At 35.1% G+C, this 24,154-nt stretch overlaps 4 protein-coding genes across 15 annotated transcripts in view; 1 reads left to right on the forward strand and 3 right to left on the reverse strand.

The window, feature by feature from the left end:
- The window catches only part of LOC132907231 (nephrin-like), a 495,841-nt gene extending 488,000 nt beyond the window's left edge, over positions 1-7,841 (reverse strand). For all 4 annotated transcript variants that reach the window (XR_009658129.1, XM_060960115.1, XM_060960116.1 and 1 more), the window contains exon 1: positions 6,450-7,841. Coding sequence is in view for 3 of the 4 variants with exons in the window: in XM_060960115.1 (XP_060816098.1) it covers positions 6,450-6,531 (82 nt within the window). In the remaining variant the exon portion in view is untranslated. The remainder of the gene's footprint in view (positions 1-6,449) is intronic.
- A 2,161-nt stretch (positions 7,842-10,002) lies between these two features.
- On the reverse strand, positions 10,003-20,038 carry LOC132907237 (angiomotin-like protein 1). 3 transcript variants are annotated; one of them, XM_060960131.1, is made up of 14 exons: positions 19,923-20,038; positions 18,929-19,043; positions 18,622-18,803; positions 18,061-18,323; positions 17,782-17,977; positions 17,358-17,647; positions 16,876-17,276; positions 16,655-16,800; positions 16,252-16,586; positions 16,045-16,179; positions 15,774-15,955; positions 15,539-15,693; positions 13,694-14,470; positions 10,003-13,325 (listed from the first exon to the last, which is right to left on the reverse strand). In XM_060960131.1, exons 2-14 carry the CDS (start codon positions 19,005-19,007, stop codon positions 13,323-13,325), a joined length of 3,144 nt encoding a protein of 1,047 aa, XP_060816114.1. In that variant the 5' UTR covers positions 19,008-19,043; positions 19,923-20,038; the 3' UTR covers positions 10,003-13,322. The 3 variants fall into 3 exon arrangements, with proteins under 3 accessions (XP_060816114.1, XP_060816112.1, XP_060816113.1); XM_060960129.1 differs by having other exon boundaries at positions 10,003-14,470; XM_060960130.1 differs by lacking the exon at positions 19,923-20,038 and adding an exon at positions 19,311-19,636 and having other exon boundaries at positions 10,003-14,470; positions 18,929-19,034.
- Positions 20,039-20,042: 4 nt separating this feature from the next.
- LOC132907262 (thiosulfate sulfurtransferase/rhodanese-like domain-containing protein 3) lies at positions 20,043-21,700 on the forward strand. 5 transcript variants are annotated; one of them, XM_060960194.1, is made up of 4 exons: positions 20,043-20,184; positions 21,074-21,260; positions 21,331-21,493; positions 21,563-21,700. In XM_060960194.1, exons 1-4 carry the CDS (start codon positions 20,131-20,133, stop codon positions 21,615-21,617), a joined length of 459 nt encoding a protein of 152 aa, XP_060816177.1. In that variant the 5' UTR covers positions 20,043-20,130; the 3' UTR covers positions 21,618-21,700. The 5 variants fall into 5 exon arrangements, with proteins under 5 accessions (XP_060816177.1, XP_060816176.1, XP_060816178.1 ...); XM_060960193.1 differs by lacking the exon at positions 20,043-20,184 and adding an exon at positions 20,500-20,720 and having other exon boundaries at positions 21,057-21,260; XM_060960195.1 differs by lacking the exon at positions 20,043-20,184 and adding an exon at positions 20,504-20,660.
- Positions 21,521-23,550, reverse strand: LOC132907261 (NKAP family protein CG6066). Of its 3 annotated transcripts, XM_060960189.1 has the most exons (5): positions 23,416-23,550; positions 22,970-23,173; positions 22,773-22,857; positions 22,221-22,645; positions 21,521-22,124 (listed from the first exon to the last, which is right to left on the reverse strand). In XM_060960189.1, exons 2-5 carry the CDS (start codon positions 23,053-23,055, stop codon positions 21,947-21,949), a joined length of 774 nt encoding a protein of 257 aa, XP_060816172.1. In that variant the 5' UTR covers positions 23,056-23,173; positions 23,416-23,550; the 3' UTR covers positions 21,521-21,946. The 3 variants fall into 3 exon arrangements, with proteins under 3 accessions (XP_060816172.1, XP_060816171.1, XP_060816173.1); XM_060960188.1 differs by lacking the exon at positions 23,416-23,550 and having other exon boundaries at positions 22,970-23,325; XM_060960190.1 differs by lacking the exon at positions 23,416-23,550 and having other exon boundaries at positions 22,221-22,600; positions 22,970-23,324.
- Positions 23,551-24,154: the final 604 nt, after the last annotated feature.

A 24,154-nucleotide genomic window follows, 5' to 3' on the forward strand; every position in this document is an offset into this window, starting at 1 on the left:
AGGAAAAAACGAGGAAACGTAACGCACAGACCTAACTTTCTTAAGTCTGTTCTCTGTTCTTTGGAAGTGGAATTTTAACTCAACGGTGTTTTGATCTTTTAAACGAATTCTTGTTATCTGCGAAATGTTGTTACTTTTATTTTATTCGTCTCAAAGCGAATTACATTCTTAATTACTATTACATTAGTTATTATTTGCGAATATAATTGGTGAATTTTCGCGGAAAGGAAAAAGAAGAGAAATACGCTTCGGCGAATGAGAAATAAATACCCGCAGCAGTTTGCTGCACTTTTCCAGTAATTTAGCCACGCTCTCAACGATTCTGGCCGAAAAAAAGGAGACGTTGAAACTCGATACGCTTTCGTTAATTAACCGGGAATTTTTAAAAACCTTCGCGGTAAAGAGAAGAGAAACGGTAACAAGAAATAACAATGATCCTGCAATTACATTTCTTTGGAAACGGTCGCGCGAAAGAGAAAGTCCGTATCGAAATTAATTTTCAGATAAATTCCTCGCCTCTGTGCAGATAACGAGAGCTGGCAAATAAAACTTTCATTCCGCGACTAAACAGCGAACGAACTTCAGACAAACAAACAAACACCCTCGCCGTTCTTTCTCTACGCGCATCTCGATACACAGCCGCTATTTTTCACCGGTAGAAAACATCGGCTAAATCTACAAAAGATAAGAGCGAACACGAGATACGATTTACACCGCAATCGAAACTCAGCGGCGGCGCCATATTTTAACAAGAAAATCGATCGCTGGCAACGAAAAACCATGAAAAAGGAAAAGGAACGAACCACGTGGAAGCAACAAACGATCGACAAAGATACCTTTGATAACAACCTTTTAAAGACTATGGATGAGATTTCTCCTTGTGGCAATTTTTTTTCTGTTGATATTATTCACCTGTGATTATATCGTCGTTACGTTATTTTTAATTACTGCAAACGGTAACTTTCCTATTTTGCGTAAAATACCGAATAACATTAAGACAATTAACTTCCATTTGTTCCAGCTTTTTATTTTATTTATCAAATAAAGAAATCCACCGATATATAATAAATAGTACATGAGAGTGTATTTTGAGCAACAGATTTTGAACGATTTTACACTCGTCTGTATGATCAATTTCATACGCAACAATGTAATAACAAAGCTGAAACATCGAAAAATGTAAGACATCTCGATGTTTAAATGTATTTTTTCTCCTTGCCGGTTCTTTCGCAAACATTCGATTCGCATAAACTGGGGCGCTGTTTCCATTTGGCGGGACCAAGGACTTCGCTCTGTAAGAGAATCGTAGAAATAACAACCGCAACCCTTTTGTGAGTACGCCGTAATGATGTATAAATAGGGACCGCTTTGTAATTAATATTCTTTCCTACGAGCAACTCGACTCGACCTGGCGACCATTGCGCCAGCATCTGTACGTGTAATATGCAGCGAACAATAACGTCGACCTTTTTAATATTTTCTCGTACAGGCCGACCGGCTAAAGGCTGATTCTCGTTTTTCGAGCGCGGTGAAAGGAAAACGCGTGCATCGTGCAACTTCTTTTTTAATTCCGCTTGGAACGACATCGAACACGCCGGAGAGGAGTATCAACCTGTCTCGTCCGGAGCAACAACGACAAGGTTCGATCTCTTCGGCTTTCGTTCCATTCCCAACGTTTGCTTCGAATCACCAGACGAATTATTAAACGAGACTCCCTGGTGTTATCATCGGTCGCCAGTGCGCCTGTTATCGTTCTATTTTCTTGTATTTCGTCTTTATCCTTCTGTCATTCGTTACCATTTCATGTACCTTGCGTTCGCTAGGTTCAGTGGTAAGCTGGCGCGCGTGTATTTTCGTTCTGAAGGTTTATTTGGTGAAAGAAAGACGATTTTGGGATTTGTAAGTTACGAGTTGTAACAGATACTTAAATAAGTTAGCTAACTGTTTACCGTTCGTTGGTCGTTTATTATTCTAAAAGGTGGACGTTCTTTGTCATTTAGGATTCGTGTCTATCAGTCATCGGTTTTATAGATTATAAGCTAACGATGAAAGAATAGCGTTTATGTATTACCTAAACGACTACTTGAAGAGTTTTACGACAGTTTTATAGCTATACGACGAACGTAGATTTTAAACCATTGATTACACCATACTGACGTCATACTATCAATTAAAAGAAATATAAATCGATGAACGATCGTAGAAATATGGCATATGAATAAGATAAAGTAATAATTGAGAAAACAACCGACTGAAAAGCAACGTATTTTTTTTTAGGTAGAGAACAATATTTCATGAAAATAAGCGAAAAAATGTTATAAAGTATAGGTAAAAGAATATAATAAAGTGCGACCTAATAATATCGTTAGCCAAACGAAATTAAAAATTTGACAAAGACCATTCTTGTTACGAACCGTTCGATTATAAACGAAAAGTGATGGTCCTGCGGTAAACTATATCCTAAATTTAAAGGTCCTCGTATCCTCTCTCGGCTCGAACTATTCGTGTAAAATATCGCGTTCGGGAATATTTAGTCAATTTATCCTGAAAGGTATTTAAGTTCGATGTAATTCCCGAAACGATTTAATATACATCGAGCAAACCTATTTCAATTTTAAATCTCGTAACGCTTACATCCCTTTTCCGTGGCGTTTGCTCCGTGAGTTTTAATATTTCCGGATATTCTCAGCCTCGGTGCATCCTTTCGAAATTCCCAACCGTGAAGAGGAAAATCCGCAAGGAGAAGCATCCTTCTTTTCTTCGTTTTTATTTCCACGAAACGTGGTGATCTCTTTAATTCTGCGCGACCCATCGGGTTTTCCTGCTCCGTGCCATCCGCCAAATTAGGTAATTACAACCGGCTACCCAGTAAAAATCAGATGGTAACGAAATTCAGAATCGGAATACGCTAATCCCGACCTCCAGAGAAATCGAGGGAAATATGAAAATCGTCGGACGCGGCGGCAAAAAGGGAAATGAGAAAAAATGGAGAAGGTGAGAAAGAAGAGATAGAAGACGAACCGGCTTCGAAAATCTCATCTCTGAATTACATCGTCTCCGTTGGCACGTTCGTCCTCGGTCAGGGAACCTCGCGCTGCAATTGTAATTCGTTCTGGTCGAAGATACCAGTGCACTCTCTCGAGAGAAAGAAAAGGAGAAAGATACGAAAAAGGAAAAATAATCGAGGGAAAAGGGCGGAAAAAAAATCGTGAAATTTTGTCGAGTACGTTATAGAAAATGTGAAACTCGAAAAGCTTGGTGCGCGAGACACGAGGTGAAAATTCGCGATACGAACATAACTTTCCGTGTACGCCTCGTTTGTTTCCATGCAACTCCGTATATAATTGGAACGACAGCTTTCCAATGTTTAACATCATTGGGAGAACGGATCGAATGACAAACCGAGCAATTTAATGTGGATTCATGGCGATCAATTAACGAATCGATCCCCTGATTAAATGCACGTCGCGTCTTCCGGTTAATTAGCCGCTATGACGCGTTTACAGAATTATGAGGAAATAGTTCTACGGTAGATTACCTCATATCCGATCCCTTGCTTAACCAATCTCCGCCTTAACTGACCACATTTTCGTTCAGAGATCGTTCCATGTTAGTTATATCATTCGTGGTTCACCATGTCTATGGTAAAAATATTAATGGTGTATGTATATTATTTTGTTGCATTTATTCGGCTAAGGTTTTACAAAAACCATTTCACTAGATATATTTTATCGTCTCCAACGAATATCGAAATATTTGAGATAACGAAGCAACGCAGTAGAGGAAGCGCTTTGTTCTAAGAAATTTGTTAAGGTGTAATTTATCATATTATTCAAGTTCACGTATGTCGGAACTATAGAACGTACGTATCTCTCGTTCACAACGGTAATAAAATATCTTTTGACGCGTGAGATCCAGAACGTGTGATAAATCATCTCTCGAATTGTCAAATCAACCTTACCCTCTGCTCCGATACAAAACGTCGCCTATCGATAGTAAAAAAAGCATATTTTCAGGATCAATCACAGAATCACATGCAAATCTCGTTTCCGGAAAGAAATAGTATGAAATACTCTTCTCGAAAATTTGGAGAATACAAATTGGAGAGATGTATACATACGGTATGAAGCGAAATATAATATCCAAATATTTTACTAAAAATTATTCAAATTCCTATCAACGATCCAATCTATAAAATCTCTCTGAAAAATTACACTTTGGTAGTTGTAGCATCAAACCTTTTCTACTAATTCTCCAATTCTCAAACATCTATCATATGTAAACGTGAGCCAAAGTACAAAGAAATATCAACACTCTGCTCGAGATTAAAGAAGGTTAGATGGAGAAACGTGTAAGAAGAACCAACCCCTTTTGCGTTTTTCATCTTCTCCATAATATACTCTACGTATTGCGACTGGCGTAAACAAATCGCGTTGTTCGTTTACAAGCTATGAAGTCCCGAAAGGGAGACACTGGTACGCGATAAACAACGAAAATCCGTATAAGCTATATGCAAATAATAACGAAACGATAACAACGCCAACGAGAGAAGGAGCGAGAGAGAAGAAAAAAAAAGTGGGGAGAAAAACAAAAATTCGATCCACATTCGTCGTGGACACGAGATCGTGGTTCCATTTATCGAGTGATTGGTCAGCTGAATGATTGGATGGCCGCCTTTTGGCGCAATTTTGCCAGATCCAATTCCCGCCGTGTATTTTCTTTATCGCACCCGAAGTTCAATCGGTCGAGTTTCCGTGCGCGAGAACCGTTTGCCCTGAACTTCGCCTATGCATGCTAGTTGGAAATCAGGTTCAACACCTAATTGCTCCTCAAAAAGGTTCTCATCGAAATAATTAAGCCAAAGTGGGAGCTTAATAACTTAACGAGCGCGTGGACGTTTCTTCTCTTCTCTTCCCTTTATTTCTTCCTTTCTTTCCCGCTCGACCTTTTTTTTCTGACAGAATTTAGCGTAATTTCGAGGCAAGTATAATAAAAGACTTCCACGAAGGTTTATCCCGCGTCGTGATACCACCGTCGCGTGCTACGAAATAGTTTCCATTGATTCTGAAGAAGTTACTAGTTTTCTGCTTTTTGTTCCTTTTTGTAGTCCTTATTTATATCCTTTGAAAGATAGCGTTTCGACAACCTTCGACAGCGCGTCGACTTTTACGGTACGTTCTGAGTCTTCCTAGAATAGCGTGAACACTTTCCTTTTCAAATTGATTTGAAAAATTGCCAACTTTTAATAAACGTTTAAAATGTAACTATGTATTCCCTGGATTCTTTTGCGCGAATTAATATCCCTAGTGGAACTTGCGCAAGTTAACTTTGAGAAGTTAATAAATTCTCTTGCACAACACTCATAAGGTTGGTAATAAAAAAGACCAGGTTATGTATGTAGATTTTACAAGTTATAAGTCGGCTGATTATTTTATTCGGTGTAAAATTGTAAAATTGGAAAAATGAAGTTTATAATTTGTAACCTCTAACTAACTGATATTATCCTGGTAAAGTGTATACCCATAGTTTATATTCGTAATATAAGAGAACGTAAGTTTGTTTCAAGGGAGGAAAGATATAACCTATTGCAAAGAAATTAATATTTGCTTTGTAATAGTAGATATCTACGCTGATGATCGGGTACTAAAGGTGAGAATATTATTTAACGTGAATATGTAGCAAGGATGACACATGTATCAAGGCACGTGTTCAAATTGTTGAAATGTTTGTCGCAAAGTAGATTTAGCATTCAATTCAATGATAATTCGCTTCGCAGTTAACGTATTAAAAGATTCTTACTGAAGATTCGAAAATTGAAAGAATCTTAAAATTCATTTTCTTGACGTATGAACGCAGATATATGTTCGTTCTACAATGTTTCTGATTATTTTACTTTGTGTCTGTATCTTGTTTGCAACTGGGAAACGGAATATTTTATATTTATGTCATAATTAATAAAAATAGAAGAAAAGGAGGAAGAAGTGCAGGTTTCAGTTACTTTTTTAGACACTGCTAATTATTCCCTAGACACGACGCTTAATATACCGCCATTTTTAATTGTACACGATCCGCGCCAAAAGTATTAAAAATAGTAAAAAAAAAAAAAAAAGAAGAATTAATGTAGGTAGCTTATTTTACTAAAATATCGCTACTTTCTTCTATATAGATACAACACTTAATATAACGCCATTTTCAATTTCGAAAGATCCACCTCGAATGTATTAAAAGTAGTAAAAGAAGAATAAAGAAAATGTAGTTTTCAGTTAATCTATTAAAATATTGCAGATTTTTGTAATACACTATCCTACATCTTTTCAAATCTTTCGAAATATATGGCAATGCGAACTTTTAGCTTTTTTCCTATCCACGAATTTCACCGTACGTACACCGACAACGATTTCACGATTTATCGAAAATCGTTTGAGAACTGTCTACAATTGGACACTTACCTTTAACGATGGTCGCAGTGGAAAAAATGGTGAAAATCAGGATCAGCCTCATCGGTGACAGTTTCATTCCGTATTCCTTCATGGTTAGAACGAATCCGCTACAGGAACATAGATGAACACACCGAACACGATAGAACGTATGTAAACACAGAATGGTCCATCCACTCGCACACCGAACGCGTATATTTACCTCGTTCTAGAAAATAAGTCACTTCACAGTTTACACGCACAGTACACCTTCGTTATGTATCGTAAAATCGACATTCGAAAATGTTCGCTGTGGAACAACGAATATCAACATAAATCGATCGCACGCTCGATACCCGCATTTAACCTTGCATTTAAGAAGTACGTATTTCCAATGAGCACGAAACTTCTTCGACGATATCCTTGTTTTGCACAGATATCACCTGACCAGTTGTTTATCACCAAACCGAAGTGCTATCACGTATACAAAACACAAATATCGCGACAAATCGTCATCTGTTAGTATTTCTCCTTACGTTTAACCTTTCGTCTTTTTCACGTAACACTTTTCTCGATCCTTCACTTTCTTTCAATTCGAATTCAATTCGAAATGAACGTTGAGACGTAACGCGTCACTATGTTCGAGAATCGGTAGCACTATCGCGATCGAAAAGTTTGATAATCGTGATGAAGCGTGTCTGATTGGCTGAGAGATAATCGAAAGGAAAAGATCACATTCAGAACGATCTCTCGAAAGAATCGTGTACCGTGGGATGTCAAGAAACAATGTTTCCGTAGCAACCGACGGGTACGCGCACTCTGCCGGCTTATAAATTACAAACACCTTTGTCGCTACTTTCTCGGTGCACTTTTTCCTCTCGACACGTTCGAGACGTAATCATACCCGACAGCAGGACGTCATACGAATAGTATTGAAGCTCGCGATCGACGCGTTCGAGAGATCGATCAATCAGGGTGGTGGGGGAGGCAGGGGAGAGTTAAACTGCACCGCGAGTCCACTTGTAACAGGTGAATTGTCAAAGGACGCGGAATCACTACGTTCAAATTCGTCGACCGTCGACAGCTCCGAAACCAGTATCGCTCGATGGAATATCCACGCGAGGATCAGCTTTATTTCTTGGCCTCTGTCGTTCGTTTCTGAACACGAACATCGATGACACCGATCGCACCCTTATTTTTACCGGTTTCCATTCACGCTCGTTGTTTTTCCTTCCTAATCTCGTGCTTCGTCGTTGTCAATCTTCCAACGATCTTCTATTATTTCGTTTCCCATACGCGTCACTTATTACACGTCAAGAAACAACGTGGCAATTCGCGTTATCACTTGTAATCTAAGGGCGGCCGCTACGAACACGTACTCATCACTGGATCGCGCGACGATGAAATAAAACTCGCCATGTACCACCGCACACCTACGCGGGAGTGTGAACACTGTGGAATTGCTCGAAAGGGAAGGAGGCCTCTGCCCCCGCAGAGATCCACGGAGATTGCCGAGCGAAGCCGAGCAGCCACGAGCGAACCGACGATCAGCATCCAACTGCACCTCCCAACCCCTACTGCCTGTGAGCGCAGTGCGCACGCAAAGCACTTGACACGATGAGGATGAGAAGAACAACGCAGATGCGGAAAATCGACGGAAAACGTCGTCAAGATACCGTGGATCCTACGGGCAGAGGATGAACCGATTGTTTGGATCCTCCGTTCGCCTTCGCTGCTCCTGCAATCTTTTCGAACTGTCTATCTGTACATAGAGAAAAGTATCGCTTGTTAAGTGAAATGTATGTGCGCGCCATATAAATAACTCGACGAGTTACACGAAGAATGAAAAATATAAATTTAACGTAGAGAATGACTGCGAGTTTATCGATAATAGAAAAAAGATAGAAAATACATACGTATAATACATATAAATTTGAATATTCTTTACTATCAAGTATTTTATAACTAATATATTACGCTCTTTTACCTTTGTACAATTAGTTGTTTACATCTAATGATTATTTATATAAAGGTACAAATTCTTTATAATAAAGATCGTCTTACGCGCATGATTTTTGATTTAAATAAAATTAATTATTGATCTTTTTGAAATAAAGTTTCAAGTATATTACACGCAGGACTGTTTAACAAATCCTGTAGTACAATGTAACTTTTCAGATGAACACTGTCCAGTTGTGTCACCCGGTATAAAGTCTAATTCAACATCTGGTGTGCATACGTGCACACAAGCAGTGCAGAATTTAATAAACAAACTTCTGGTTTCAATCTATGTATATCCTAAACTTTCACAGAAAAATTATTCTCATTCATTTTTTAACCAGATTCTAACCAGCTACTTTTCTTTCTTCAATTTACATTCAACAACGTAATATAGGAATTGTAGAGAACTAAATTACAAAAACGTAATTGAAATTCCAACAACTTGTATCTTTTAAGGAACGTAAATTAAACTGTAACTCAGAAGCCACAGTATAAAATAAATCCTTCATTCAACAAGATATTCGATCTTGCAATGAAAGTGTTTTTCCATTTTACAGATACAGTAATGGTATTTTAAAATACCAAAAATTTATTTTGTTTAAGAACTTGGAGAAAAAAGAAAACAGAATATAATTGCATTACATTTTATATAAACGTTCTATATTTTGGAAAACAATGAATATATTCGTGTAATAATAATATTTCCATATTATTTTAAGCAATGCAATTTATTAATAAATGGATGCAATGCAAATAAGCATCAAATATTTGAAGCAGAAATTTAATAAAGTAACATCTTCTATTAATTGCTTGATATCAATGATGTGAATAATTCGGAAAATATTAATTATCTTAAATACGCAAATACATAATCCTTTATATGCAATATATTCAATTGAGAAATAAATATTTCAGCCAGGAAGATTAAAGTTTGTTTCTCCCTTTTTTTCTCTTTCTCGACAAGAATTTATCTATCTTAACTACAAATCATTCGCTGCTTGTAACTTTTCAAAAAGAACAAGATGAGAGTTTTCAAGCCACCTGCTGCAAGGTAATAATTATCAGATGCATACAAAGTGCATTGTTTCTAGAAATGAAAATGTAACAAGCCGTCCCCAGAGATTCTAATATTATATTACAAAATACTGCTGTAATATTGTAAGTGATCTATGATCCTAAAAGTCCTCATCATTTTATCCCTCGATACATTTTATTATCAATCATTCAAATTCGTATTCCATGTTTTTAGAGTTATAAATAAAAATTATAGCTCTAAATAATTCATAACTCTTATCTAAAAAATTTAAATTAATTCAGTTGTCTTTAAGTTTAGTATTTGGTTATTAGTTAAAAGCAAAAGGTTTTCTTTTTATTTATTTTGGAGACTTTACTGCGACTCTCAGAACCTCTATTTTTATTTATAAATCAATTTTATTCGTTGTTTTAACTAAAATAATTTAGCTTAGCCTGAAAATAATTAAATCTTGTATTTTGTTATAAAGGAAAGACAAGTTGAAACAAACAATGGTATCTCCACTCGTCTTTAAAAGTTTATATTTTAAATAAATAAATCAATGAGAATATATTAGCGACAAAATTCAAAATGTTTCCCTTTATTGTTATCTTTATTTACAATATTCATAGGGCAATCTTTTTATGGCAAAGATCAATAAAAAGTTACAACCTACGAGAAATCATCGATAATCCAAATCGTCGGATTTTTTGTAAAATTTACATTTCACGTATTTGAACACAGATCTTTGAATATTCGTGTATAAAAGAGCAAATCTTCATTTCGAGAACAAAAAAAAAAAATCGTACGCCAGTGGCAGTTCGCATATCCTCTATGTTCTACATCACAATCAACGTGTGTTATAACTTGAACAATACAAAATCCACGCGTGATAATTATCTCCTGTGACTGGTACATCGTTATTTGGAAAGGAGGGTGATAGAACAATACGATAAGCGTATTATATAGAATATATATTACGTTTACAAATACAGGATGTTTCACAAGATCTGAAATATTCAAAAAATGAGAACACTCGATGAAAAAGATTCTCTCTACGATGAGATTTTAATAGAAATAAATATTTAAATAATAAATAACATTTACAACGTCGTGGTTGCGATAAGAGTGATACAAAAAGATATTCATTTTCTGAGATTACAAATTTTGTTTGTAGAAAATTTTAGAAGAAAATCAATATATCCATATTGTAGAAGATAATGATTTTTGTAGATATATATACGAATGTATATAAATAAAGAAAATGTTCGTGAAATTAATATGAAATGACAACAATGCTTGTAAGTCAATTTTTATTTCAAATTGCTACAAATTGCTATGTCCTACGCGTTTATCTTCCGTTTCGATAGAGATCTTTACAGACAGAGAAAATTTCAGACTTGTTGAAAACCTTCGTTTTTAAATATATGATATATGTCACTGTTAAAATCTCAAATTCGAAAAGTACTGAATCGTATAACTCTTATTACAAACGTGCGAATTATGTCAGAAATCTCTCATTTTCTAAACATATCGTATCTTAATGAACACCCTACGTATACAGGGTGAGTCTTTTATCAGTTGTCACTCGGTTCTAAATTCTCCTACCATTTACGTAGGACCGCGCGCTTCAAAACGGAAGCTGCACGATAAACCTTCCCCTCTAAAACGTTCACGGGAAATAATAATTGATAGAAAATTCACCCTATACGTAAAATAGATAATTAACACAAAAACGAAAACAAATAAATACGCTAAAATTATATTAGAACATATTTGTCATTATAAATCGTAGTGTGCGGCATCCTAACTTGCTTTGGCATTCTACGCATTTTTCTTCTTTTTTCCTTTTTATCATCTTTTTTTCTCTTTGTTTCGCGCGAGACAAAAATAAACGATTCGTCCTAAAAATTTTCGACGTCTCTGCGAAAACAACGACGTTACACACGTCCAGAGATTTTGTTCCCCTCTATTTTTTCCTTCTTTCTTTCCTTTCCGTTCTTCCTGCTCTCTTTTTTTCTTTCAACAGGCTACATACCATTCGTCGAAGGGATTACAGAGAATGCTAATGAAATTTCCGCTATATTTACCACGAATATCCCTGTAGTCTTCAAGGAACTCGTATCGTGAACAATAGACGTTTTAATGCACATGAATATTCGTGAACATGCATCAACTTCAGCTATGTCTGTATACATATATTCCTGGTTGTACGTAGATGTAAATTCGTGCACACGCGCGAAGGGGAGAAAATAGGGTGAAACTGGATGAGAGAGAAAACATGTGATAGCAAATAGCGAAGAAGAAAATTTGTTTCGTCGATATTCACTTTTTTCAGTCTTATAAGTACCTATACTAATCACGAAGATTATAATAACCTTCCCATCAGGCTGAAATTCGCAACGTGACGCGTTCAACTTCCTAGTAACATAAATTATTACTGTTTTATCACTTTCATAATTCCTTTTGTAATTTTTTTTTTCTATAATTAATACATGTACGCTATACCGGAACTTCACAATACTTTGACTATGATTTGTAATCAATCAGTTCAATTTAAATGTAGCCTGATCTTACACAGTTTAAATAACGTCTATAAAAGGAATATGCTGAAAACAAGAAATACGACGTAAAAATAATCTGCCTAAAAGGTGAATATCATCGACCGAGATTACTATCGTCAAGAGTTTCATTGATATTAAAATCGAAATGCATTTAAAACCATAAAGCGGGACAAGGGGGGAAAGTACCTTTCGACCGGCTGAACGATACTTAGGGGCGAAATGTAAATGCTTATGAAACTGCCCCATCGTGAAATATATTATTTCTAAGTATTACGTATGATTCATCACCGTCGCTACGTTTACTATGTCACCTTAAATTAAGCGAATCACCGTTAACGATTTACGTAATTTCTCTCGGTGTAAAAGAACACTCAAAATCATCGAATCGAGACACGTACACACGAAAATGTGATTATATAAAATATATAATATGTATATATATATATATTTATTTATATATATATACTAGTCGAATTGCTTGCTGTGCATCCGGACAAATCGAATTTTCGTTCGCCTTACCATAGTTTCACTTTTCCATCGAAAAGCGAAACTGACTGGATATCTCGCGTTTTGTATCTTTATATCGTTTCCAGCAGGAAACGATCTTAAAGATACATAAAAAAAAAAAAAAGAGAAGGAAAAGAAATATGTTTTCATAAGGCACGCGCAGAAATGCGATACTCCTGGCGAAAGGGTAAAATTATAAAATACACGTTCAAAAAATAACGCGTCCACTTAAGGGTCACGCGATTGACTTTATCCAAAGGTTCCGTGTCCTTCGGAATTGTGAAAGTTATTCCGAACGTATACTCTTATTCCTAGTTGTACCGATCGTGTATTTCTTTTTCACGCAGTCTTTAACAAGGCACTTTTTCGCGTTTATTATACGAATATTATTATTCAACAAAAAGCCGCAATGTTCCTAGATGTAGTTGCGTACGAAACGAGAGGAAATCAATTCCGTTTTCATTACAGAAATTACTTTGGTAATGACTAGGTCATGCATTATCGCTACGCGACGATATATCGTGATCCTTCGCTATGTCGTTGCGATCGGCTTCGCTTCTTCGTTATTAAATGGTAATAAAGGGAACTAACGCATCGTTTAATATTATGGCTGTGTAGACGTATCGCTCGCGTATACGTATATTAGGACTTCTAAATAGGATCTGAACTGCTAAAGGGCGAAGTAGGGACGCTCTCGAAACCAGTCAACGCTTTTGATTTTTGCCTTCGTTCATTAATCCGCCTCCCATTTTATTCGTCGTTCACCGCTCTTTTCCATTCGATCATCTAACCATTCGACCCTGCTGTGCTCCTCTCTGACATCTACTAGAAAGAAATTTTCCGTCGTTCGTTGAAAATGCAATAGAAAACTTAAGACAGTAGAATAAGCATCTGTATCAATGTTTGGTAAGGAAGATTCTCATAAATGGAAGATAAAGTATGGAAAATTATATCCCACGAGTTACTCTTTATACGCTACAAGGAGTTATACACTCCTTTGAGAGAACATCTCTTTGAAAGCCAATATTTGTAAGAAGGAAGACTAACTCGATTCCAAACGTTATAAATTAAAACTGAATGCGGTAATTGCTCGGACGAGGTATGGATCTTGCTTTGGAAGGAGGCAACGATGACGTGGACGCCTCGCTGCTAGCAGTGCCTCCGGAGTCGCGCCCGCCGCTCTTGCTGCTCACCGTGCTTCCGGTGCTTTGTCCTCGTGAACCAGTTTGCTTTCTCAAGGTGCCATCGCTGAGGCGACCGTACTCTCCGATACGACGAGACGGTGGAGGTATCAGCGAGCGACTCTGCATTTCCCTGTGCTTCGTTTCTGAACTGGAAGGCTGTTTCTTGCGAATATTTTCACCTTGAAGGCGCTCGTACTCGTGACTTGTCGTAGAGGATGGCTTTTTCAGCGAATTATTCACGACCAACTGTTCCGTTCCGGATGATTTCTTTCGACGCTGAGCCTTCGTGTCGAATCTGCCATACTCGATGGTGCAGTTGCTCGTATCGCGCACCTTCATGCTCACAGAGGTGTCCAAAGCTGGACCTGGATCTGATTTCTTGCGAGTCTCCGTGTCGCTTAGTCTGCAGTAACGCGAGTTCGTCGACTTCAGATTCTTCGGTGGCCGCGGTAACGAGCTAGGAGGAAGACTACCCGCGCGACGTGGTTCGCCCTCTTGCATCCTCTGCCTCTGAGAGCTTCTGCCCTGCTTCTCCAGCAGCATCATATCTTCGGGCTTACCGTCTGACAATCTCGATACAGTGCCTTTTAGTCTCGAGGCTGCACTCGCAAATTCCATGATACCCGGCGAAACCTCGCCACCGGAGTCGTCTAATAGGCGACTCTTGCTCGAGGCGGTGCTCGAGGTACCTGTGCTATCTACACCCGCCAATAATGGCTTGGGTATTTTTCCTTTTCGCGACGCAGTGCCTGGATTAGAGAATCCTGGAAAACAGCAAAGTGCCCGCTGAAACAAGAGAAAAGCAGAGCCGCGTTGGAAAGGAGGCCTGGGACCTGGAAAATGGGGGTTAGTGCTCGCTACAACAGCGCATGCACACTCCAGGATCACACGGGATGAGGATTCGGTTGGGTTAGTTTGAATTAAGAAGGATGGAGGAAATGTCTTTTCTTTTTTTCTTTTTTTTATCGTCTAATCGAAAATATATGATTAATATATAGTTAATTGTAAAACGAAAAATCAATGGCACACAAAAATTTGTATTAGTGAAAATACAGTTTACTGAGTTTTTAGATAAAAAAATGAGCAGCAAATGCATTCTTTACATATCACCTATATATATATTGTCTTATGATTTATGCGGAGTTTGCTTTTTACTAAATAGTAAATTAGATTAAATTAAATTTTTCCTTCCAATTATCAATTTTTATTTTTATATCGCAAAAGTCTGATAACATACGAATCTTTTGAAGACTTGTTGTAGGTAAAAAGCTTACTCTGTATAAATTTGGCTAACAAAGCGAAATAAAAAAATATAAGAAATTCGTAAAAAAAAAATGAATTAATACAACACATAGTTATGCAAATAACACAACTACAATGTACTGTGCAATACTAAACACAAGAGAATAGTTGACGCATTTAATATATTTATTTAATGTATCGAATGCATCTGACAATTATTCATATATCAAGCAAAAGATATTATAAATTCTTTACGATACATCAACTATTCTTGTCCATATGACTAACCCAAATAGAACATTAAAATACCTTTGATTGTATAATCTGTAATATTTTCATAGTCTCCTGTAGCTATAAAGCTAAAGTAAACACTAAAGAGTTTAACATTACAAAATCAAAACATTATGTTGAACGCAAAGGGTACATAGAAAAAAATAAAAATAAAATTTCATAAAATGTAATTTTGAAATGATTAAAATTAAATGATAAAATCCTACTTTTATCCTGTCCTTTACATAGTTACAGAACTATGCTGCCTACAGAAAATTAATTTTACTATCACGAAATTAATTCTACGTCTAGTAACTATACGTTTACTGGGAGCTTGCATACCTTACTAAGTAGTTGGGAGTCTAGTTCTTTTAATTGATCATCGAGACTTTTATTCGTTTGTTCGAAGCTCCCCTGCTTCCTATACTTGTAACTGTCCGTAACACCATACGAACCAGTACTTCCATAACCACTACCACCACCCAATACACTGCTTACTGTTAAACATAAAAATGAATAATTAAAAAGACATTATAATTACTAGTTTTCGAAAAAAGAACTGTATCAGAAATCTTACCGAGTTCTGGCGTGCTTGTTAGTGCAGTATGGTGATCCGCTGATGTGCTTGAGTGAGACGAATGTGCAGCAGGGTAACTACCAACACCACTACTGCTACTACTATCCTTGTCATACGTATGTTTTTGAAGGACTCTAATCATTGCATCCCTTTCAGCTAATTTCGATTCTAGATCCTTCATTCTATGAAACGGACAAGGATTTGTATTACTGTAATGCTATTTAAATGACAAAAGATATAAAAAGATTATATGAAATAGAAATAATAATACCTAGATTCAAAATCAGCTAATTTTTTCTGTGCCGCGTGTACTTCATCCATGTGTCTCATTTTCTCAGAACGTGCCTCTGCAATTAATTTCTCAGCGTCTTGACTCGTCTTCTCTAACGCAGCTATCTTGGCGTCCCTGATTGGTCAGATAAATAAATTGTAATTAATGTGCATATGACAAAAAAATTTATTAAGCGAACAAACTTACTTTGGTAGACTGGCTGCATCAATTGCCGCTTGCCTTAGTGCACTTTCTTCGAGATAACGTTGCTCCCATTTTGCAACGTCACCCTCGAGTGACATAATTTTTTCATCTCTTTCGCGTATTCTTCGTTTTAATTCTGCGATCGTTTCTCCATTGGAGGATTGTTCATTACCATTAGCACCACCGCCACCGCCGCCACCGCCTTCTCTTAATTCCCGTTCTAATTGACCTCTCAACTGTCTTTCTGTTTCTTCTCTTCTGTCACTGGACGCTTGAAGAGAAGACAAAGCTCGTTGAAGTTGGCCTACCCTTTCTACGTATACTTGTTTCTTCCGACACTGTAAGAAACAAATGTAACAAACAACTTACAAACAAACAATTTACTGGAACATAAAAAAAATATTACCTCTTCTTCAAGGCGTACAACATTGCCTTGTGCGTTAGTGAGAGCAGTATCTAAAATATCTATGTGTGTACGTTGTTCTTGTAACGTTGCTCGCTGTGCTGCTAATTCGATTTCCTGCCTTTCTTTCGCCGCGGCTAATTCTTTATCTAATATAAATGTCAATAGGGTTAAAATAATATTTTTATCGACAGAAACATTAACGAATAATAAAATTTACATACTTTGTGTAATCAATTGACCAATTAATAACTCTCGTTGCGTTAATTCCTTTCTCATAGATTCTACGATCGGAGGACTATCGGTACGTGCCGATAATAAATCTATTTGATCTCTCAATGCACGATTTAATTCGGTTAATCGTCTGCAGTCATTTTGTAACCTCAGTCTAGCAGCTCGTTCCAGTTTCTCTCTTCGTTCACTGGACGCAGCCAATTCCTCATGAGCCCTGTGTACCTTCGCGATCTCTTGTTCCAACTTTTGAGATTTAGCAACTTTGTTATAGCATCGTTCTAATTCTAATTTTAAGGCACTGTTCTCCTGGATTACAATTTGTATCATCTCTGATGGTGGCCAAATTTCACCTGTTGCAGATTCTGTCTCCTCTCTTCCTTTCGTTTGAGGTCTATGAAAAATAAAATATTATTTACATATAGCGATCATTAGAAGTGAAATAACTTAAAGAAAATCGGTTGAATTAAATCACCGTGGAGAAGTTGCCCGCAAATTGTAATTATCCATATCTGGTTTGCCTATTCTAGATAAATCAGGTTGTGATCTTGATAATGTCAATTTTTCCATTGGCCCAAGAAGACGAGATTTATTTTTTAATGGTAGCAGAACAGACATATACGAAGGTGGTGGTCTATCTTCTGATTCGCTATCATTCTGTTTTCCTCTATCACCATCTCTCATTCTCATATCAATATTTCCTCCATTATTAGTTAGCTTGCTATAAGATGGTACTTTAACTTCTTTTGCAAGATGTTTTAATACCTGCTTAATTTAAACGAAATAAAATAACGAACATGAAGAATTAGTCTCATTTAATAAACTGTATCATAATAATATAAAAGTATTAACAATATTCATTTGTTAAACATATACTCCAATACTACTAAAATAATCACCTGTGACTGACTAAGATAATCATCTGGTATATCTGTAATTTCTTGACATCCTCCATTATTAGGTTGTTCATAAACATGGTCTTCATGAGATAAATTTGATAAAGACTGCATAGTAGGACTATTCGAATGTCCTTTACCACCACCATCACAATATAAGTAACCCATATCTCCATGTTCTCTTACTACACCTGACAACCTAAAATTAAACATTGATATATAATTTATAAATATTTACCAAAGATTATAAAAATAAGAATTTTTCTTCAAAGAATATATTACCTTCCAGATGGTACCCATGAATTATCATCATTAGCATTGTGTATAATAAGTGTGTTGTAAGAGCTTGTAGACACATCTAAGCTACTTCTATTTGACCCTACACTGGTACGATTACTTAAATTATCCTTCAAACTATTTCTATTAGAACCATTAATGCTGTCTTTAAGGCTATTTCGATTAGAACCATTCAAATTTTCTTTCAAACTGTTTCTGTTTGAACCATTTAAACTATCCTTCAAACTGTTTCTGTTGAGCAGGTTACCCTAGATTGCAATAAAGTAATTTACACTTATGTGACTTAATGGTAGTGATAGCAATTTAAGATATATAAGAATAATATAGTTAGATAACAGACATTAAAAAATGATCACATGTATCTCAAAGATAATGACAAAGAATGGAAGTATGTGATATATAAAAGTAACTAATATTCTTCAAAAACTAAAATATTATAATAAACAACATTGATGTATATTATTTTAATGTGAGTTACTGTTAGAAAAATTATTAGAGACATATATTGTTTAGTAAATAATTACTAATAAATGTTTTAATACTTACTTGTATATTTGGTATATTTTCTTTATGACTGGAAGACCTCGATGGACTTTGCTGCTGATTTTCTTGGCCTTGAGGTTCTTGACGAGCTGTATGTCTTATAACATATCGATCTTCATTAGTTAAGTTCTCATTTGATGTCGATACATCAGTTTCACTACCACTCAAACTTTGTGGAAGACCACCTATTAAATATATATCATGTATTTTGAAAAATACAACTTTTTATAGACTAAAATTTTATTCACTTCAAAAATCTTAGAAGCAATAAAAAATATCAAGCACAAATATTATAAAACTTGTCCTGTACCTTGCATTGATAGTTGCTTCCTTTGTATATTATTATTTGAAAAAGGTAAGAATCTGCTACCTTGCTGCAGAGAACTCATTTTTCTATTGTTTCATTTACACTTGTTCTATTTAATCTGCAAATATATAGAATTAATTTTTTACAATTATTCAGGAAATATCAAAGAACAGTTTGTTTATATGTAATCTCTACATGAATGTGTTATTCTAGTATGCATATCACATGGATTAATAATTCATTGCATGACTAAATAAATAGATTTTGCAAAGATTAATTTATTTTCCTTTCAACATGCTTTTTGCACACTCGTACATACAATGTTAAAAAAATTAACAATGAAAGATCTATATTCACAAGCTTTTAGGAAACATGGATTTATAACATGCCTTATTTATAACATTCTTTGATAAAACGTGTTTTTATAATGTGTTTTAACCAATATTTAGAAGCACATCACATCGAAACACGTCGAAAAGGCGAATGGAGATAGATACGAACAATGCCCACAGATTAATCACTCTCACATCTCTAAAAGTTAAAAACCAGTGGGAACGTAAACCTATTCATGCATTCTTCTATTTGACACTACGCGGCACTCGAAAACGAGGAACGAAGATAGAATTATCAGAAGTCAACGTATAAGAAAGAGACAACGATGTTATAGTAATGGTAAAACAGAACGCTCTGACAGAGGTGTCAACACTCTGGAATGTTGATAATCCGGAGATATTGAATTTTTCGTTGATGCGTAACATCGTAGTGGGACAGTATTCGAGGTCTCACGAACGCGACTCATCGATATATGCGTGTTTGCAACACCGAAAACGATCCTGTTGCACACGGTTTTTAATATTTTTACAAGTTGCTGAACTTGAAGGGCTGTATAAATAAACAAAAGAATATACTCGAACTAGAATCCAGCGAGGATTTTTCACATGCCGCACTACAGAAATGCAAGCAGATGGTCCTAACGAATGGACGTCCGATTACTCACATTATGCGAAAGTGCAAAAACAGGACGAGTGTCGTAATTATTTCAATAAATTAATACACTTTACTGCTCCACGCACGAGAAATAAAAATTGTTAGTTCCCGCATTCCTCATCAGGGTGCGACGTATACGAAAGCGGGATACGCTCTTCCTGACTCTTCTAAACTTTCCCAACTTTTTTCTTCATCTGTAGATGAATCACTGAAAAGCAATGTACACAGAATATCATCTTGATATCTGTTTTTTATATCAATGTATAATAAATGTAATTTATTTTTCTTTTCTTACAGATCGAACAAAGTTTTATACTTTATTTTTAAGTAAGATATTTAAGTCAGGTTCATTGCGTTTTGACGATAGAAGCAATTTAAATGCACAGGACAGATTTTTGCGATAGGCTTTTATTTCATTTTCGAATAATTCTTATTTCAAATAAAACACGCTGTTGTGTATATGAAAATATATTTGATGTAAAATTCAATTAAATGAAAAGAATGTTCATCGTTTTAGTTATTTAATATATAATCTTTGATATAAGTACTTAATTAAGTCGCGTCCATTGGTATATGATAGCACGCAATAAAAATTTACATTAAGCGATACTGTTATCTTTAAGTCTTTTAAAAAATATGATTATATTACGGCGATGAATCATTTGGAAGATTTGATGAGAATATTGTGATATTTATACAAATAATAGTCTTTTTTTAGAACACAATTTGACTTACAGTATCTTTAGATGTATGTACTGTTTGATACTATGTTGCAACATAAGTTGTATAAAATTCATACTGTGTGATTGTGAGTGGATCGGGAAGTAATTATGAATTTTAATAAATTACGACAATGCTATAAATTTCTTTCTTTCAAATCATTACATCAAAGTTCATATGTTATACCAAAACCATTTATTTATGATAAATTGTTGAAAATCGCTTCATATAGGATATTTTTTCATGGTAATCTACAAAAAATATTAAAAGAGGAGCCCGTAAACTTATTGACAATTCCGTAAAGAATATAATGCGCGATTTAACTTTCTTGTTTCGTTTTTAAAGAAGTTTGTAATTAAATATAAGATGTTTTACTGTAAATATACGATTTTATTTACGATATATCAAACATATTGTTTTTTAGTAAAACCAACTTTACAGTTTTCAACCTCAATACTTCATAATACAGATTTTAAAACTATGTCTGGAGGTGATGAAATTTGCCTTAATGTTGATTATAATGAGATTCTAAAAGCTCAAAATGATAGTAGTGTTTTAATCATCGATGTCAGGGAAAAGGAAGAAATTGATGAAACTGGGAAGCTACCTGGAAGTATTCATATACCAAGTATGTTATAATATTGTCAAAATCATGCTTTAAAATATTAGGTAGTTATTGTTGAATTTTATTATTATAGTGGGAGATGTTGCAAATACATTGTTAAGCCTTTCTGAGAAAGATTTTAAGGAAAGATTTAATAAAGAAAAACCTTCCAAAAATACAAAGATCATATTAAGTTGTAGATCTGGGAAGAGAAGTGGCATGGTTCAAGAAGAAATTCGAAAGCTTGGATATGAAAAGTATATTATATTATAAAAGTATGTACGTTTTACAAATGTATTAATTAAACCTATTTATTTACATTTTAGCGCATACAATTATGTTGGAGGATGGCTAGACTGGGAAAGCAATCATAAAGTATAAGCTATTATTATAATTATTTTTACATGAGTAGATATATTTATTTATAAATATTAGTAAACACTTATATAAAATTTCCTAACTTACATTAATAAACTGTCATTAATTGTTTAATATGAAAATTTTCCAAGCTAAACCTCATTGATAAATAATGTATCATATGATATATAATCAATTAAGATAATAATATTTACATCTATTTCCATATATATACACATCTACATACATATAAATAATATTTTACAATGTATTCGATTCTTATATACACTTCTTTTATACATAACTTCTTGTTATGTCAAATAAGATCAAAAATTATATGTCAAATAATTACATTACTTTTTCTTTTGTTCCTGAGCTAATTTCTGATTAACCATCTCTCTGAATTGCCCCAAAATAAGATTTTCTCTCTTCTGTCGTTCTTCTTTACTAAACATAGCCAATGCTCGTTTCTCATCAGCAGAATAAATTTGGTTCTCCTTACGGATTCGAACAGCTTCCATCCGCCGATGTCTGTAAAAAAAATAACATCAATGTTAGAATAAATTTATTTTCCTATACTTTAGTAAATTTCAAACTATGAAAATAAATTTCCAAAGGATATCTTACCTACTACCACTCATAACGTAGCCAACAGATTCATATGCTGCTATCTCTTCTGAAGTTAGGCCAATTTCACCTCTTCTAGGTATACGTTTTCCTTCTGCAACGTATGCAGCCATAGCAGCACCTTCACCAGGTAAAAGAGCCTTGCCAAAATCTTTAGCAGATAATGTGACATGTGGCTTTTGAACTGGTCCCACTACTTCATCACCACTCTCATCTGAACTTGATCCCTTTTTAACCTTTGCTTTATCATTAATTCCATTCTTTTCCACCCATTCATATTCCTCAGGTTCGCTGTCAGAGCTACTATCTGACCTTTTCCTTTTCCGTTTCTTTTTTTTGTCTTTCTTAGCTTTCTTTTCTTTCTTTTGTTTTTTACTTTTCTGAAACAATGATAAAGAACATTTATTATAACTCACAAGAAAAGACTGTAAGAAATAACATTATAAAGAAATTGATTTTTACATATACAAAATATAATAAGAAAGGTATATGGAACTATGAAAATAAATTTACTTATTAAATTAATGGAAAGTTAAATGGAAAGTTTCATACCTTCTTTTTCATCTCATGTTTCCTTTTTCTGTCTTTTGGTATAATACTGTCTTTATACTTATTAGTCTCCTCATTTTCGTCAGAACTGTAATAAACACAAAACATTAACAATTTATTAGAATAAACATATATGATTGCTGATTATAATATGATTGATGTATAATATGATTACAAAATAAAATATTATAATTACTTACTCTTCGATTCGAGTTGGTGATTTTCCCCAAATTCTATCAACACCACATAACCCAATTTGCTCTCTATCCCGTCTCCGTGCGTCCATTTTTTGCGACTGCTTTTGTTTCTTGTTTACAAGCTATGACAGAGGGCCAACAGTTATTATTCTGGTTGTTTCAGGATTAATGCTGCACCATACGGCCAAGTGCTGAACCATGAAACACCTTAACCTACACAAGAACGTATAAAATTAGGGATCTGCTTTGTTTGATTGTACGCTAGCATAGACAAGAACCTATTTAATTGCACGGTTCTACGAATAACAAAATCGCGCAATAATTTATCTCGAAAAACTATTCGTATCGGATAAACAATTTTTTGGAAAATATAAATTGAAAAATATAAATTTTTATATAACTATATTGAAAATCTACTATCGACTACACAGATAGACAAGCAATATTACTCAATCCGATGAAATAACAATACAACAATAAAACTTTTATATTCGGTCAATATCACGTACCTTGAATGACTTAACACTCAACGTGGAGGAGATTTAGATCGAGTGTTAGTATAATTTGGCACTTTATTTGCACTTGTTGTATACAAACAAAGCTTGATGTTCTGAACACGACGGTTCTAAGATTTCGTTAAAACTGAAGAAACAACCACACAGTAAGACGGTCAGCGGATAACTGCCCTAGTATGTCGCTGATGCCCCTCACCAGCCGTTGGGTCTCGTCCGTCCATCATCCACACCAATCGTTTGGTTTCATTCGTCCATCATCGGCACCAATCGTTCGGTTTCGTCCATTCATCGTCCCTACCTGACCGGAGATTTTCCTCGATCTTTGAACCCTCAGATTTACAGCTCGGGGAGGATAGGTATAATTCGCAATTTCAAATTTCAAAGAAAGGATAATTATTGTTTGAGTCATAAACGGATAGTCACTCAAAATCCTGAACAGGTGGATCTATTTACAATGGATTAAACCAGAAATGATGGTTCTTTAACGTGAACTAAATCTATATTTAGTTATAATTAATTACTATTAATGTGTTATAACTAAAACAACTAAATAGTTAATTCACAACTCACAACTAATAGTTTACAACTCCTCACAACTTGACTCTCCACTCACGACTATCTCAACTCGACTTTTCACCACTCGATTCTCAACTCACAACTCTGCCACTCGACT

This window comes from Bombus pascuorum, chromosome 5 (genome assembly GCF_905332965.1).
Source record: "Bombus pascuorum chromosome 5, iyBomPasc1.1, whole genome shotgun sequence".
Lineage (NCBI taxonomy): Eukaryota > Metazoa > Arthropoda > Insecta > Hymenoptera > Apidae > Bombus > Bombus pascuorum.